The following is a 17,037-nucleotide window of genomic DNA, read 5'->3' on the forward strand; positions in this document are numbered from 1 at the left end:
TCCTTGGAGAAAAGGCGAATTGCAGGGCAGGGGCTGGTTAAATACAGACAAACCCAGAACATCTGGTGCTGGGAGGTGTGGACCAGAGGAGCATGTCAGAAAGACACAGGAGCCAGTTTGAAACAAGATGAAGTAGTGGATTATAAAATATTGAAAAACAAGGGACTGTAGAGCCATCTTGATACTAAAAAACAAATAAATGCAGCGAAGGGGAAGTTCATCTTTTTTTTTTTTTTTTTTTTTTTTTTTTTTTTTTTTTTTTTGTATTTTTCTGAAGCTGGAAACGGGGAGAGACAGTCAGACAGACTCCCACATGCGCCCGACCGGGATCCACCCGGCACGCCCACCAGGGGCGACACTCTGCCCACCAGGGGGCGATGCTCTGCCCCTCCGGAGCGTGGCTCTGCCGCGACCAGAGCCACTCTAGCGCCTGGGGCAGAGGCCAAGGAGCCATCCCCAGTGCCCGGGCCATCTTTGCTCCAATGGAGCCTTGGCTGCAGGAGGGGAAGAGAGAGACAGAGAGGAAGGAGGGGGGGGTGGAGAAGAAGATGGGCGCTTCTCCTGTGTGCCCTGGCCGGGAATCGAACCCGGGTCCCCCGCACGCCAGGCCGATGCTCTACCGCTGAGCCAACTGGCCAGGGCCCGGAAGTTCATCTTTATAGTAACATGCCAACTAGTAATAAATGTAGCGGGAAGGGTAAAGTTGGAAAATCTTCATTTTGCAGCCACAGTTGAAGTACTTGATTCCCTACTGAGTGAGAGCTCATTGGGGATGGGCATAGTTACACTCCTAGAGGGTCTCTCCATAAACTACTTACTTCATAGGGAAAGGCTTGTTTTACAGTGGAGAACTGGCAGGCAGCACCTTCACCAAGTGAGCGTCATAGGTGACATCACCAGTCATGGTGATGGGCGCCTGCAGGCTGTCCTGTGAAGGACCCACACCCTCCCGTGGGATGCTGGCAGTAATGCAGGACCTGGGTCAGAGAGCAGAGAGACAATCAGACGAACACCAACACAGGGCCTGTGGAGAATGACAGAGGCAGCCTGTGGAATCCTTCCAGGATAAGATGACTGAAGAGACATAACAAGTGTAGAGAATGGTGCAAGATTGGATTCTGATTGGAGGGGGGAAAGTGGCTTCTAAAGATAGTTGGGGAAATCTAAATATAGATCGCAAGATGGCATCAGATGTTTTCTGATTTTGTAATTGCATTGGGTTATGTAGGAGAATGTTTTGTTCTTAGAAGATGCATAATTCTGAGAGTAAAGGGTTGTGATCGCTGCAACGTACTCTCAGGTGGTTCAGAAGAAAGTAGAATGTATACATTACGTATATGTATGTGTAGAGAGAGGACATGTGGCAAATGGTGATAGCGGTTGAATGTAAATTCCAGAGTGTATGGCATTTCATTGTAATAGTCTTTTTTAATGATACTGTATTTTATGTAGGTTTACAGTTTATTTTTTTCAGTTTCATTGATATAATTGATATATAACATTGTATACATTTAAGGTATACAACATGATTTGACATATATATTTATTGTGAAATAATTACCACGATAACGCTAGTTAACATCCATCACCCTATATACTTATAAATACTTATAATATTTTTTCTTGTGATGAGAACTTTTAAGATCTGCTCTCTTAGGAGCTTTCAAATATACAGTCCAGTGTTGTTAACTTGTCACCGTACTGTACATTACATCCCTGTGACATTTTTCTTAGAACCGGAAATTTGTGACTTTTGACCACCTTCACTCATTTCCCTCACCCTCTACCTCCCACCTGGCATCCTCCACTCTGTTCTGTTTCTATGAGTTCTGTTTTAGTAGCTGCAACATATAAGTGACATCTTATATACCTTGTTTCACTTACCATAATGCCCTCGTGGTCCATCACGTTGACACAAATAGCAGGATTTCCTTCTTTTTTTGATGGCTGGATATTGTTGTAATACTCTTGTAACACTCTTGTAGTTCTGTAAATAATTCAAAATAACATGTTTAGAAAAAGAAATGAGGGCCCTGGCCAGTTTGCACAGTGGTAGAGCGTTAGCCCAGAGTTAGGAAGTCCTGGGTTCGATTCCCGGCCAGGGCACACAGGAGAAGCGCCCATCTGCTTCTCCACCTCTGCCCCTCTCCTTTCTCAGTCTGTCTCTTCCCCTCCTGCAGCCAAGGCTCTGTCAAAGTAAAGTTGGCCCAGGCACTGAGGATGGCTTCATGGCCTCCTCTTCAGGTGCTAGAATGGCTCCAGTTGCGAATGATCAACGGCCCAGATGGGCAAAGCTCCACCCCCTAGCCAACTTGCTGGGTAGATCCTGGCCTGGTGCATGCAGGAGTCTGTCTCTCTGCCTCCCTGCTTCTCACTTCAGAAAAATACAAAAAAAAAACAAAACAAAACAAAAAAAGAAGAAGAAGAAATGAGGTAATTACAGCATGTTAATATTGCTTAAAACTCCTAGATATGTTACACACACACACACACACACACACACACACACACATTTATTGATTTTAGAGAGGAAGGGGGAGAGAGAGAACCATCAATATTTGTTCCACTTATTTATGCATTCATTGGTTGCTTCTTGTATGTTCCCTGACCTGGGATCAAACTTGCAACATTGGCATATGAGGATGACGTTCTAACCTACTGAGCTCTCCGGCCAAGGCCAGTCTATTATAGTATTTTCTCTAATTTTCTGTATGTTTCAGTTAGTTAATCTCAGAGGAAATTTTTTTAAATAAAATAATATTTAGATACATCAAGTATATAGTTTTTTGCATATCTACTAGATTGAATATTGAGGTTTTATATGCCTTTCTTTCCCTGGTACCCAGGTTATGAAGATTTTATTCACTGGACGACTGTCAGGTGTTATACTGGCTTTATACCAGTTCTTCTTCTGTGTGGTCTAGGCTTCTGGGTGTGCCAAGGGACTGGGCTCTCCACCACAGGAGAGAAACCCCTCAAACCACTGCTTAGTTGCCTAGTCTCTCTTGGGTTTGATCTGGCTTCGTGCTTCCGTGGGGCTGTCGTCTGAGTCCAGCTTCCTTTCTGCTTTCCCCTCTCACACTTAGTAGTCTGTATATTACTATGTTGCTTATGCCACCATTCTTTTTTTTATTTTTTATTTTTTTATTTTTATTTTTGTATTTTTCTGAAGTTGGAAACGGGGAAGCAGTCAGACAGACTCCCGCATGCGCCCAACCGGGATCCACCCGGCATGCCCACCAGGGGGCGATGCTCCGCCCATCTGGGGCATTGCTCTGTTGCAACCAGAGCCATTCTAGTGCCTGAGGCAGAGGCCATAGAGCCATCCTCAGCGCCCAGGCCAACTTTGCTCCAGTGGAACCTTGGCTGTGGGAGGGGAAGAGAGGAAGGAGAGGGGGAGGGGTGGAGAAGCAGATGGGCACTTCTCCTGTGTGCCCTGGCCGGGAATCGAACCCAGGACTCCTGCACGCCAGGCCGACGCTCTACCACTGAGCCAACTGGCCAGGGCCATATGCCACCATTCTTGATTGAGTTAAAGAAACCTTCTAGGTTCCATCTGAGGCTTGTCAGCGTAGTTGTGTGTTCCCCGTGGCCATGTGGCCCAGAGGTCACACTTCCTGGACCCATGTGGTCAGTAGGTACAGGCTTTATCTCCCCCTCCCCCACCATTAGTGAGAGTACAGGATTCTGTCTCCCTCCCCCCCACTGGTAGTGAGAGCACTGTGCACTGAGGGGGCCTTTCTCTAATGTGTTGGACCCAGAAGGGGAAAACATTAATTCTGAAATGCTGAGCAGTTGTGTATTGCTCTGTACAGTGTGTGGTGGGTAGTGAAGTGTCTGGAACTTCTTGGAACTTGTTTAGAAGTTTACATCTTAGCAAAGGAGCAGGCACTAGCCCTGGTTGGGTTCTCTTGAAAAGCCAGGCTTAGCTGTGGACAAAAGAGACCTGGTGAGTCAACTTGGTTTAAAGGAAAAGAAAATTGCCCTGGCCGGATAGTTCAGTTGGTTAGAGCGTCGTTCTGAAGCACAGAGGTTGCTGGTTCGATTCCTGGTCCGGGCACATACAGGAACAAATTGATGTTCCTGTCTCTTTCCCTTTCTCCCTTCTTCTCTCTCTAAAATCAATAAAACAAACATAAAAAACATAAAGGAAAATAAAATTATTATTTCAGTTCAGTTTTGTTTTGTTTGGGCTAAAGAGAATACTTATGTTTTTTTAGTACTGGTTTAAAACTCATGTGTGCCTTGGGGTGAGTTTCGGCAAAAATGAGGGTAGTAATGGACAGTTTGGGACTTCCAGAATGTATTTACTTGCTCGTGTTTAAAGGTAGAGATGGGTCTGGGTGGAAGTCTGATAAAGAGGTGAAAGGGAAGAACTTGGCTCTTTTTTATTTTTAATTTAAAGATCTAATTGACTTTATTGAATGGGTCATGAATCAGGCAGCATCCCATCTAGTAAATAAGTGTTCCTTGGCTCTTTTTAAGAAAGAAGTTATTCTGAGATCCTTAGAATTTTACTGTATTTTACGATTGTTGGGAACTCAATATTTGGCCAGATAGGATCCTTTGGGGCAGACCCTTTGGGTCAGGCGTTCCCAAACTACGGCCCCGCAGGCCACATGCGGCCCCCTGAGGCCATGTATCCGGCCCCGAAGCACTTCCGGAAGGGGCACCTCTTTCATTGGTGGTCAGTGAGAGGAGCACTGTATGTGGCGGCCCTCCAACGGTCTGAGGGACAGTGAACTGGCCCCCTGTGTAAAAAGTTTGGGAACTGCTGCTTTGGGTCATTTGGTTGTTTTATGTTGGGGCCAAAGGTACTTTAAACAGATTCAGACGTGTTTCATCCTTGCAAGTGTTTGTTGCTTTTCTGTGCTTGTTTTTATTTTTTTGTATTTTTCTGAAGCTGGAAACGGGGAGGCAGTCAGACTCCCGCATGCGCCGACCGGGATCCACCCAGCACGCCCACCAGGGGGCATAGCTCTGTCGCAACCAGAGCCACTCTAGCACCTGGGGCAGAGGCCAAGGAGCCATCCCCAGTGCCCGGGCCATCTTTGCTCCAATGGAGCCTCCGCTGCAGGAGGGGAAGAGAGAGACAGAGAGGAAGGAGAGGGGGAGGGGTGGAGAAGCAGATGGGCGCTTCTCCTGTGTGCCCTGGCTGGGAATCGAATCCGGGACTTCCGCACGCCAGGCCGACGCTCTACCACTGAGCCAACCGGCCAGGGCCTGTGCTTGTTTTTAAGATCTGATCACTACCCATCTTTTTCTCTTTATTCTCCACATTCATGGTCCTCTTTTCGTGATTATTCACATTGAACTTGAGAGTTTATAGTAATTTTAAATCTTTCAGCAACCTAAAATAAGCCAAAACTTTCAAATTCAGTGCTTTATAAGTTGTACTATGATCTATCTAGATCCCATATGTGTGTGTATACATGTGTGAGTTATGTGTGTATATAATTTACATTAGTTTGAGTTTAAAGTAAATTTTTGTCTTGCAAAATAAAAATACTTACTAAACTTTAAAACCGCTATGTATATAGATCGTAGTGATTAGAATTGCTATCATCATTATACTCTGTTTTCACTTTGTGCCTAAGAACAGCAACCAGGTTTACTCTTCCCTCAAAGAAACTCCTGTCTCCCTCTTCCTCATTCCGTCATCTCTGACCCAACGTTCGTCAGTAGTGTGTGCTCTCTGCCTCCTCTTCTGTTTGGAAGGTGAAGATGGTCTATCAACTCAGGCTGATTAGCAACTTGGGTTGGAATACCAGTTCTACAACCTACCAGCCATGCGATCTCAGTGCCTCGCTTTCTTCATCTCTGAAATGGGGGTAGAAGGCCACAGTAAGGGCTGATTCCCTTTGCTTACCTTCTCTGCCCCTTCAGCCTCTCCAGAGTGTTGGTTATTTCAGCTTAGAATCTCTTCCATTTGAAAGTTCTCCCAGCCAGTTAAACTTGTGGTTTAGATGAGTTTTCTTAGCTCCTCTGGAGGCCTGGTCCCTACGCCACCCTCCAGTTGCATGTAGCATTTAAAAGCAAAAGCAAATACAGGAAACATTCCCACGCAGCACCCTGGAAGGGGGAAGGATGGGTGCTTGTCAGAGGGTGGAGGTGGAGGGGTGGGGGGCTTGCCCAGAGCTCACAGCCCTTCACACCTTCTCATGTGGGTTAGGAATGTGTAAGAATGAAAAGGAAGCATTTTAAAGAGAGAGGGACAATAAATATAGCGAACCGGGCCAGATCCCTCTTGGCACGGCTGGACTGGGAACAGAGGGCCTGCCACAAGTGTGTTGGTGCCATTGAGACACCACTGGACAGACTTCCCTCCCTGGCTCTGGGCCTTCTGCCCTCAGCCGTGTCACCTGGTTCTCCACCAGCCGTTTCTGCAGCAGCCACAGGTATGGGGCAGTCTGAGCAGTACCAAGGTCCTGGGCTACCGCGGAGGGATGATGTGTGACCCCTGCCCTGGGCTTCCTGGGCACCAGGCCGAGGCCAGGAAGGGGGGCAGGGAGGATGTCTGTGGTTGGGTTACTTACTAGCAGATGTTGTAGCTGCTTCCACAGTGCCCACGAACATATTTCCTTCCCGTGGACTTCGATTACATCTGATTGGACACATAAAGGTAAAGCGCACAGCTTCCTCTGCACCCCCTCAGCCAGCGGAAAGTAGTGTTCTTTGCTGTTCCTGGTGTAAACTGAAACTTGTTTCTTGCTTTCTGTACAGTGGAGAAGGCCAGTGCCTATCTCTCTAAGGCTCCTCGCTGGAAATCAAGGTGCTCCTTCAGCCAGCACACAGCCGAGTGGAGAAGGCAAAGCATAGGACTCTGGCCAGAAGATGGGTCAGGGGGCTGTTTTCTCAGCTATCAAATGGGACTGATTTCTTACAGGGATACTTGTTCAGACAGTATTTATGATAGTACTTTGAAATGTTTAAAGCACCAGACAGGTGCTTTTTTTTCGACACAGGGTGGTGTGTAAAGTTGAGAGAGAGATTGACTCTTTGTCCGTCCTGCCCAAGAGTTGAGGTCTTATTAGAGGAGATAAGATACACCTGCATGTTTATTCAGCATCGTTGAAGGTGATTGTCTGCATGTCTCTGATGGCATTAAACGGCTCTGGGAGCTCACTGGGGAAGGAGCCTCATGGAGAAGGTGACTACCTGAGGTGGTTTTAAAAGATGCGCCGTGGAGGAGCACTGACCTAACAAACAAGTACTGGAGAGGGGGCCGCTGGGCAGAGGGACGAAACTTAGGAATGAATCGGGTCTCTGTGACACAGCAATAGTGGGTTGGATTGGAGCATTAGTTTGGACTTACCCACTGTGCAGTGGAGGAGCCATGGAAAACATTGAGCTAAGGGAGTGTGAAGGTCAGAACTGAGCTTTAGGATGAATAATCTAGGGAGGAATTGGAAGCTTTCCTTATGGGAAGATTACTAGGAAAATATATCAAACACCTCTTCACCTTTCAACATTATTTTGAAGATTGAGATAAAGAATGTGGGAGTACATTTGGAGATGGGTCAGGATGGGCCAGGAACCAAGCATCCTAGTCCCATGGCAACAGCCGAGCATCCTGACATAGGTGCCTTGAAACCAGGCTGAGCCCCACTCCCTGGGGAAGGGGTAGTGCTGCAGCGACCAGCACACGCTGCTCCCGCAAACCCCTCGGCTTTGCCCCTTCCTTGACTCCTGTTCCTCACTCCCAGTTTGGCTTCTGCCCCTGCCTGGCCCCTGACTTCCTTTATTTTCCATTCCTGGTCTGGGAATACCCAATACTTGGGGCTAGATCTGTTTCCTCAGATTTGTTCTTGACCCTTTCCAGGAAGGTCTGTCTATTCTGATCACTGGGAGGGACTACTCGTTCAAGCCACTCCAACCCCAGCTGAGCCCTGGCTCCCGGAACCTCCAGCATGGGCTTGCTGGCCCAAGGGGAGTGTTTTAACAGAATGCGAGTTGGATACAGATGCAGATTCTGGTGTTACCCATTTTCTAGCTTGAGTGAACGTTACTGAACTACTTGAGTTTTGGTTTCCTCCAGGAGAAAAGGAAGATAACATGGATCTCTTTATCTCTGCCTCTTTATCCACACACACCCCCTTTATCCTCTCCCTCCCTCTCCTTCTCCTTTACTCAGCTTGGTTGTGAGGTTAAATGAGGTAATGATTTCAGAGCTGCTTGGTGTCCCATGAATATTGGTTCTCCTGACTTAAAATTCCAGATGGAGAACATTTACTTGTGAGCTCAGCACATCCTCCATCTCTGTCTCTCTAGATTCATTTATACTTCCTTTTTTGCCCTTTTGCAAAGCTTTGTTATAAAAAGTTTAATTATTTATGCTCCAACAGTTTCTACCACTGCCTACGGGGAGGTGCCTGAGGTCCCAAGACAGAACTTGAAGCACATTTTCCTATAGAAAGAATGTTACTGCTTGATGGCTACTAGATACACTAAGAGGACTATAGCTAAGGAACATATGGGTCAGACAAGTTCTAATGGAACCCTAACAGCGTTGCTCAATTTCATGAAAAAGTATTTGGACAGATGTTGCCAAGCAAGCAACTTGCCAGAAACCATCTGTTAGTCAAATAAGTTTTTAAATATGATATATATGTTTGCTTGCTTATAGTTTGTATTGGGTGTGGGGGACAGGCTGTAAGCAGGCCAGGTAATTAAAGCCTAAGGCTTAGTTTTAAGACTAAGCTTTTCCCCACACCTGCATGGTGTGGGTGGTGCACTCTCATGAAGAGTCCAGTTATGCCTTGGATAAGTGACTTTGTGTCGGAGACTTATTTGTATATTGGATTAGGAGTTTTAGTTTCTGCACTGTAGGGTGGGGCAGACCAGGAGCTTGCTCTCTCGGTTCCTGCTATCACCATTGCAGGGGCCTCCCTGATCCCTTGCCCTTCATGGGAAAAGCAGGTTTTCTGCTTTTCCCTTGTCTTTTTTTGTGGTTTGCCTGTCTTGGTGAGACACCAATAAACAGAATGGCCCACCATCCTCTGACTCCGCCATTTCTTCACTGTCAGCCCGAATCCAATGGGAACCTGCATGTGAATGGCCACAGTGGCGGCTCCTGGCCTTACACCATCCATTTATAACTTGAGCCTGCCTGTCCCTCTTGTGTCTCTGCCGTCATTCTCAGTAAGTCTTGGTGGTTGGGACCACATAGGAGGCATTTGACAAAGCCCTGCTGATGGAAGAGCAGTGTGACATTAACCTCATGGTCCTATGCTGTCCTAACTGCTCCATTTTTATGGAATGTGGAAACTCAAGTTTAATGGGATGAGAAAGTGGGAAAGGACCTTGGAATACCTTACCTACCCCCAAATCATATTTAAGCCATTCCTAGCGGGCAAGAACTTACTCTGTTATAGGACATGCTCCCATGGCACATGATTTTTCACAGGGATCCCCTCCAAGGGCTCTTCCTGAGAAATCCTTTCTTGATGTCTGTGGTCAGAAAGGCACTGAGAGGGGGTGGTCAGGGCCTTGCCCATTGTCTCCACCACCACCGCAAAAATCTACTTTCTGGACAACATTCCCATCACTGCCCTCTCCTGTCACAAGTACAAAGGCCACTCCTCCCCAGGAGAAGGGGACCGTTTAGGCTTTTTATGTCCTGGGGATTAGGGAAATACAGCTGTGTCTTCCTACCATCCTTCTCCCCTCTCTATAGGGAAGGAAGAGAGAACAGTGGGCATGCCCCCAGTCTGTAAAGCTGGAAGAGAATACACTAGGTACTTCATATAGCATGTAATGTTATTAGCCACTACTGGGAACCAGGCACTATCAAGAATGTAGACATTAATGTCATCGCCCTTTTGGAGATCCCTGGCTTTGGAAGGTTGGGTGACCTCAGGTCACCTTTGAGTGGCAGAGTTGGGTTTCAGTACAACTAACATCAGAGCCCAAGTATATAGCACTCTCTTGTGCTGCACAGTATGTGGAAGAGAGTGGGCCTGCCTTTGGCCTCTGCAGCTAGTCCCTGTCTCTGTGACACACTCAGGCTATACATGCTTCATGGGACAGGGATGTAGGGCTGGGCTGGGGCTGCCAGGAGAAGGCCCATGCTGGGTGTTCTTCCTAATGTCAGGGAGGGGGGACACAGCCTCAGCCCTCTACCCCAAAAGTCTCATCGGCCACTTTCCCACGTGGCCTGCATGAGTCAGGGGCACACAGGCTCTCGGGAGCGTGAAGAGTCTTCCAGGTGTAGGTAGCTGTAGCATGTGCAGTGATGTAGTCCCCGGTTTGCAGAGGATGAAGCCGAGTTGTGAGCTCCCAGCAGAGGTTTGCAGAGGATGAAGCCGAGTTCTGAGCTCCCAGCAGAGCAGTTTGTGGTCGAGCCTCAAGCAGGACCCAGCTCTCTGATTCCCCATCCAGTGCCCTCTCCCTGTCTGGAGGCTTGGGCTGCAGTTTCCCGCCTGTGCCTTTTGCCTTAGAGGAGATGGAAAGCTGCTGATTTGTCATCCAGCGGAGTATTACCAGATGTTCCATCAGCCTTCTCTTCCTCGGGCCAAAAGTTTCTTTGTTCTAAAAGGCCTTTCTTCCTAGTCTAATGGTCTGCCCCCCCCTCCTCACTGCCCGTCCCCACTCTCCTCACTGCCCCGCCCCCTCCTCACTGCCCCCGCGCCCCCTCTCCTCACTGCCCCGCCCCCACTCCTCACTGCCCCGCCCCCACTCCTCACTGCCCCGCCCCCACTCTGCCGCCCCCTCCCCCCTCTCAGCCCTCACACAAAGGGAGCCCGTGCTAGGCCTGTTTCCTTTGTGCAGCTTTGGCTCTGGTTCTTTCCTGCTCATTTTTTCCTTTTATGATGGTTTCACTTCTTTTCAGCATTTTCCCCCAGCTTTGCTCAAGCTGCTGTCATGACCAGTGTTGACCAAACCTCTCAAATCCTGAGCTTCACTACAAACTTGGGCGTTTTGTTTCGCTCCTGTCCTTACTCCTGTGTGAGGGTGGCACTCCCCGACTCGACTAGTACCTGATAACCTGAGGCCGGGGTGGGGGTCAAGACACTGTGCTTTCATTCATTTGGGACGACCTGTTTCTGTTTCTCAGGCACACAGATAAGCTGCTTCTCCCCCAGTTCCTTCTCCTGGCGCCAGGCCGCCTTCGTGGACTCGTACTGCTGGGCTGCTGTTCAGCAGCAAGACTCCTTGCAGGGCGACTCTGGAAACCTTCCACTGTGGCTGCATAAGGTAATTGGGACGTTTTCAGATTTCACCTGTTTGCTTTATAGATGGGGGAACAGAGGGCTAGAGGGGCGGTACCAATCCACACCACACAGGTGTGTACGACCACACAGGTGTCAGTTCAATTACACAACTGGAGCACTTTAAAGTCAAAGGGAGCTGCCTCTGTAGTGCCGTGGATAGCATAATGGAGTGCTGAAACCGAAAGGAATCTGAGATGTGTGGTCCAGCACCTTCATCTAGCAGATGGGGAAACGGAGGTGCTTTGGGGATTTAGCCCCGTAATGGCAGGCACCTTCTGTGTCCTCATCACTGTTCTCTCCTTAATGCCCAGGGGAGTGTCTGGCCAGCAGTGGGTTCTCAGTGCATTTGGAATGCCCGATGGGCATGTGAGACATGGAAGGCCGAGGCCCCACACAGCGCTTTGGCCAGCTCCCCCCCTACCCCCCACACACACATGGTTTCTTGGAAAAAGAAAGGACCAACATAGAGTTCATTTGCTTCTAGCCAGTGTGTTGCTGAGACACCGAGAAGCCCAGTGATGACTTCTCCTGGGGGGGGGGGGGGCTGCAGCCTAGCTTTTGGAGCCGATTCCTTTGCTCTCTGATGGGTGCAGGCACCACAAGGAAGGGGAGCCTCTGCACGGGAGACCCCTGTGTCCTGCAGAGAAGAGGGGCGGGCCGGGAGCTCTGTGGTTGGGGGCGCGGTGGAGGTGGGGCGCACAGAGGCCGGCAGTGCGGGGTGTGGGCCGGAGCTGGCCTCTCTGTGCAGGACAACAGTCTCTGCACGACGAGGAGGCTCCATGAGGTCTTGTCTGCATCTGTGAAAGTAGGACTTTGTTTCAGCCTGTCATTATTTTTAAGCACTTGTTCTTTTGTCCATCATGAAAACAGAACATTTGTGTACTTCTTGCCTTCTGCACTGAGGAAAGCATAGTATTGTAGCTTCTGAAAAGCCAAAGGCTGGGCTTTGTTTGACTCTCTCCTGCCTTGGCCTGCTGCTGAATCAGTCAGCATCCTTCTTTTTTAAGAAGAACAATTTAGGTCGTGGGCTCTGACTCGGGCCTGTCCCCTCATGTTTACTATTGCGTGCCAGCAGGCATAGAGATGCCTCCAGTGACTCTCTTCTTTGTGAGTGGGCTTTTCTCTTTGATTCTCAGCCTTAGCGTGAGTTGGGTGCTCATCAGCTTTGCATGACAAATAATAAGGATCTTTGGTATGATAGGGCATGGTTCCAGAAACTGAACAGCTTTGTAAGTCTGAATCCACACTGTTGTAGTTTAAGCCCATTTGTTATCATGCTTTTGTGAGAATGGAAAGTTGTCACCAGTCGCCGCTGGGCTGGGCATCGATGGATCCACAGAAGAAGTATGGACAGCCAGGGTTTTACCTTATGTTAGAAAGGGTACAGATTGCAAACTTTTAGAGCAGGGAGAAATTCAAAGATCTGGATCCAGATGCATTCTGTGTGAAAGGATAAGGGTGCCTTGAAAGGTCAGGAGTCGCAGGACTGGTCGCTGGCTGTGCGGCCAGAATCAGGTCTCTGGGCTCCCGCTGCTCTGCAGGGTGGGAGGGGTATCTAGGTGAACTGTGTGGGTAGGCAAGCCTTTGGTTTTGTGTGTTAGTGAGAGATTAAGGCGCTCTCATTCTGGCGGTGGTATTCTAGCTTGTTTGGGTGGAAGCTTGGCTCAGGGTCTGAGCAGAGCTCTTGCCAGATTCATAGAGCTGGAGAAGGAAACTGAAGTCGGGACCTGCCACGCTAGAAGGCCCCTGGTCAACACCCCAGGCTTGAAAGGCCATTGCTGAGGAGTAAGGGGAATCCAAAATTAAACCAGCCCTTAGACGGACTAGAGCCCTGGTTTGGATCATTTCGGTGCCAATTGCATGAGGTGTATATGGGATTATCAGCGTCTCCAGCTGGCCCGCCAGTCAGAAGCAAACATAACCCAGTCTCCAGACGAGGCTCACTTCATCTAAGCCTCAGGTTCCAGCTTTCCACATGCAACATTCAGCACGCCGTTAAAAACAAGCAGGGCACAAGAAAGCCAAGGGAAAAACCAGAACTAGAAACAGACCCTCAGGAGACCCAGACACTAGATTGATCAGACACGCATTTAAAATAATCATTAACATTAGGTTCAAAGAATTAAGATGATACGGAGAATTTCACGGAGAAATGGAACTTCTCAAATCGACAACAGTAAGTGGCAGAGAACTGAATTTTGCTAACACGGATTGTGGGCCGTTATCAGGGAACACGCATGACATGGTCCCGTCCTCTGGGAACTCACAGTTTAGTGGGGGAAACGAACATGTAAAGGAGATCCTGAGAAGGAATAAACAGAAACCTAGATGAAGAAGGAAGAGTGTAGTTGTCATAGAAACCAAGGGGGGAGTGTTTTCAGACAGAGCAGTACTCTGTTAAATGCTGCCGCGGAGAAGACAGCAATAAAGGTGAAACCAACCTTGCTGGATTTGGTGAACGCATCAGTCTCCCTGGTGGGAGCGGTGAGCGGAGAAGTGGGTACCAGCTGGCAGTGGGTGCATGGAGGCAAGGAATAAAGATGATGGTAATAGACAGATTCTTCAGATTTATTTATTATTATTATTTTTTTTTTTAGCAATTCTCTGTCCTAGAAAGGAGAGCAACGAGCTAAATGGTAACTAGAGGGAAGGTCTGGGGTCTAGGAAGATCTTTCAGTACAAGGGAGTTTTGAACATATTCAGACGCAGATGGAAGAAAGAGGGTGGAGGAGAGGCTGACAGGCGCCACCTGGGGGGAGTGCATGGCAGCTTCTGGGAGAAGGGCAGGCATTGGTTTCTTTGCTGGGGAGCAGTAGGGCCTTGACCATCTGGGGAGGGACAGGCCAGGTTGTAGAAGATCTTTGAAAACTAAATAGGTGTACAGGCTAAATGGTGGGGACAGTGGGAGCCATTGCAGGTCCTTGAGCAGGTGAATGTGGTGTTTCCAGGAGTTGATGCTCGATGGTGTGCAGAGAGGGAACAGAGAGGTAGGGAGAGCCACTTGGGCGGCACAGAGGAAGGGTGTCAATCAGGAAATGGAAAGGAAGGGAAGTTCTTATTTCTGAGAAGGCAAAGAACAAATGATCAAAGAGCAGCCCTTGGTGTTTTATCACTAAGGGATACTCAAAGGTGGTATCAGATGCTTAGACTGCGGTCAGCAAACTTTTCTATGCAGGGCCAGAGGGCACATTTTTCCATCATTGCCAGTCGTGGTCACTGTTGCAGCTACTCAGCTCCGCCGAGGTAGAGGGTGTGTGCGTGACTGGCCGGGGCTGGGGCTGGGGCTGGGGCTGGCTCACGGCAGCAGTGCCGTCCTTGGGCTCTGGTGATTGTCAGCAGCGGGGCTGGTGGGAAGGAGACAGATCTGTGGAGTCACGGAAGGGAGCCAGCAAGACGTACTGATTGGACTTGGACATGGGAGTCAGAGGGAAGCATCGGAGTCAAGGACACAGCATGACCAAGGCTTTAGGTGCTGGGTGAAAGTGAGGCCCTTTGCTAACCTGAAGTCTGGGGAAGAGGGGGTTTGGGGGAGGAGAACCGATAGTTCTGCTTGAACACATGAAGTCAGAGATACTTGATTGTGCGGGGGGTGTCAGGTAGGCAGTGGGCTGTGGTTCCGGAAATCTGAGGGTGGGCTGGAGGCATAAATACAGGGCAGGGCAAAAGTAAGTTGACAGCTGTTCGTGTGGAAAGGGATACAATAAATAATTACAAGAAATACAATGAATACTACAAGAAAATGTGTTTCGTGCACTCACAGCTGTCGACCTACTTTTGCCCCACCCAGTAGCGGCTGTCAGAAGAGAGATGGAGTTCAAGCTACAGGACCGGATGGGGCTTTCTAGAGAGCAGGTGTGGACAGGGGTGGGGTCTGAGGAGCGCCCAGCACTGAGAGGTGGTGGAGTAGGAGGCGCTGGCCGACGAGACAGAGCCGGGGTCGGGGGGAAAATGAGAAGGGTGAGCTGTGTAAATGAAAGACCGAGTATCCTGTAAAGAAGCCCCTGTCAGCGTAACAGCCTGTGTCAGCCCACCCTGAGGGACTGAGACTCAGGTGACCTCTTCATGCGGCTGGTGTCCTGGGTCCAGCTGTGTTCCCTAAAAGAGACATGGATGCCCCAACCCCCTGTACCCTAGGATGTGACTTTATTTGGAAATAGGTATTATTAGTTAAGATGAGGTCATACTGGAGTAGCGTGGGCCCTGATCCAATTTGACTGGAGTCCTTATAAGAAGGAAATTTGAACACAGACACACACAGAGGGACGAAGCTGTGACAACACGGGGAGGAGATGGCCGTGTGGTAACTGGCCTGGACTGGAGTTGCACGGCCGTGAGCCAGGAATGTGTGGGGTTACCAGAACCTGGAAGAGACGGGAAGGGTCCTCCCCCAGAGGCTTTGAAGGGAGCGCAGTCTTGCCAGCACCTTGACTTTGGACTCCTCGCCTTCAGAAGGCTGAGACAGATCTCTGTTGTTTTAAGCCATCCAGCCTGTGGGACCAGCGTGCAGCAGCTGCAGGAAACCAGGGAGCAGGGGGTGAGAGAGGAAGCAGGGCTCCCGCCTCATTGGAGGACGGACGTTCCTGTGGCTTTCTCAGCCAGGCCACCTGCTTTGTCTTCACATTGACCTCTTTTTTGTTTTTTGAATTGTGACAGAATACACACAACATAAAATGTACCCTTTTAACCATTTTTGGTGTGCAGTTCAGTGACATTAAGTACATTCCCATTGTTGTGTGACCATCACCAGCATCCATCGGACCTTTCTCGTCTCCCTAAACTGCAGCTCCGTACCCACTAAATGCTAACTTCCTCCTCACCCCTCCCCCAGCCCCTGCGGCCACCAGTCTGCTTTCTGTCTCTTCGCGTTTGCCTGTTCTAGGGACCTCATCTAAGTGACAGCAGACACCATTGTCCTTTGGTATCTGGCTGTGTCATTTAGCACGATGTTTTCAGGTTTCGTCCATGTTACAGCACATGTCAGGATTCCTTTCCTTCTTAAGGCTGAGTTATTCCATTGTCTGTGTGTGCCACATTCCGTTTATCCACTCACCCACTGATGGACACTTGGGTGGTTTCCACCTCTTGGCTGTTGTGAATAATACTGCCTTGTACATAGCTGTGTAGGGATCTGTTTGGTCTCTACTTTCAGTTCTTTTGGGTGGATACCCAGATGTGGGATTGCAGGTTCTTTTTCAAGCTTAGAAGACTTGTCCTCTTGATCTTCTTTTGGCTTCTCCACGTCCAGTGGGCTCGTGCCTGCTCAGATGACTGGGATCACCTCATCCAGGCTCTCGTTTCCCCGAGCGGACGCTGAGGACCACAGCAGCTGATGCCTTGTCTAAGGTCCCACGGCCAGGAAGCAGGAGAGCAAGTGGCCGCCTTCAGGTTGCAGATGTTTTTCACATGTGACAAGGTGCAGGTTTTAATTGGTGTGGCTTCAGAAGTTTGCACTCTAACTTGTGGGTGAAAGTTACCAGCTGGTGAACTGGAGCTTGACACAAGGTGGTCTTTTCAGCAGAACGGCTGTCCAGCAGCAGAGCCCACTGTTGACCCAGGAGATCCCCAGTAGAGGGTGGGCATGAAGATATGTGTCCTCCCCGTGTCTCTGTTCCTTACCCTTACTGCACTTTCATGTAAAATCCAAGCTGCTGATGTACTAGACACCCAGCTACATCATCCCCTCCCCCTGTCATTGAGGACTCTGGTGAGACTTCTCAATCCCAAGGTAACTCGTGTGTCTTCCCAGAGGACACACCTGACTCACCACCCTCTGTCTTATCTCCAAGAACTTTCACTTCATTGCCACTTGTCGCCCATTCTTATG

At 49.1% G+C, this 17,037-nt stretch overlaps 1 protein-coding gene across 1 annotated transcript in view; it reads left to right on the forward strand.

The window, feature by feature from the left end:
- PANX1 (pannexin 1) overlaps positions 1 to 17,037 on the forward strand; it is a 58,175-nt gene that overhangs the window by 19,412 nt on the left and 21,726 nt on the right. Inside the window, exon 2 of the mRNA XM_066370779.1 lies at positions 11,057 to 11,196. Within this exon, the coding sequence (XP_066226876.1) occupies positions 11,057 to 11,196 (140 nt within the window). The remainder of the gene's footprint in view (positions 1 to 11,056; positions 11,197 to 17,037) is intronic.

The sequence above is a fragment of the Saccopteryx leptura genome, chromosome 1, assembly GCF_036850995.1.
Source record: "Saccopteryx leptura isolate mSacLep1 chromosome 1, mSacLep1_pri_phased_curated, whole genome shotgun sequence".
NCBI classification, from domain to species: Eukaryota; Metazoa; Chordata; class Mammalia; order Chiroptera; family Emballonuridae; genus Saccopteryx; species Saccopteryx leptura.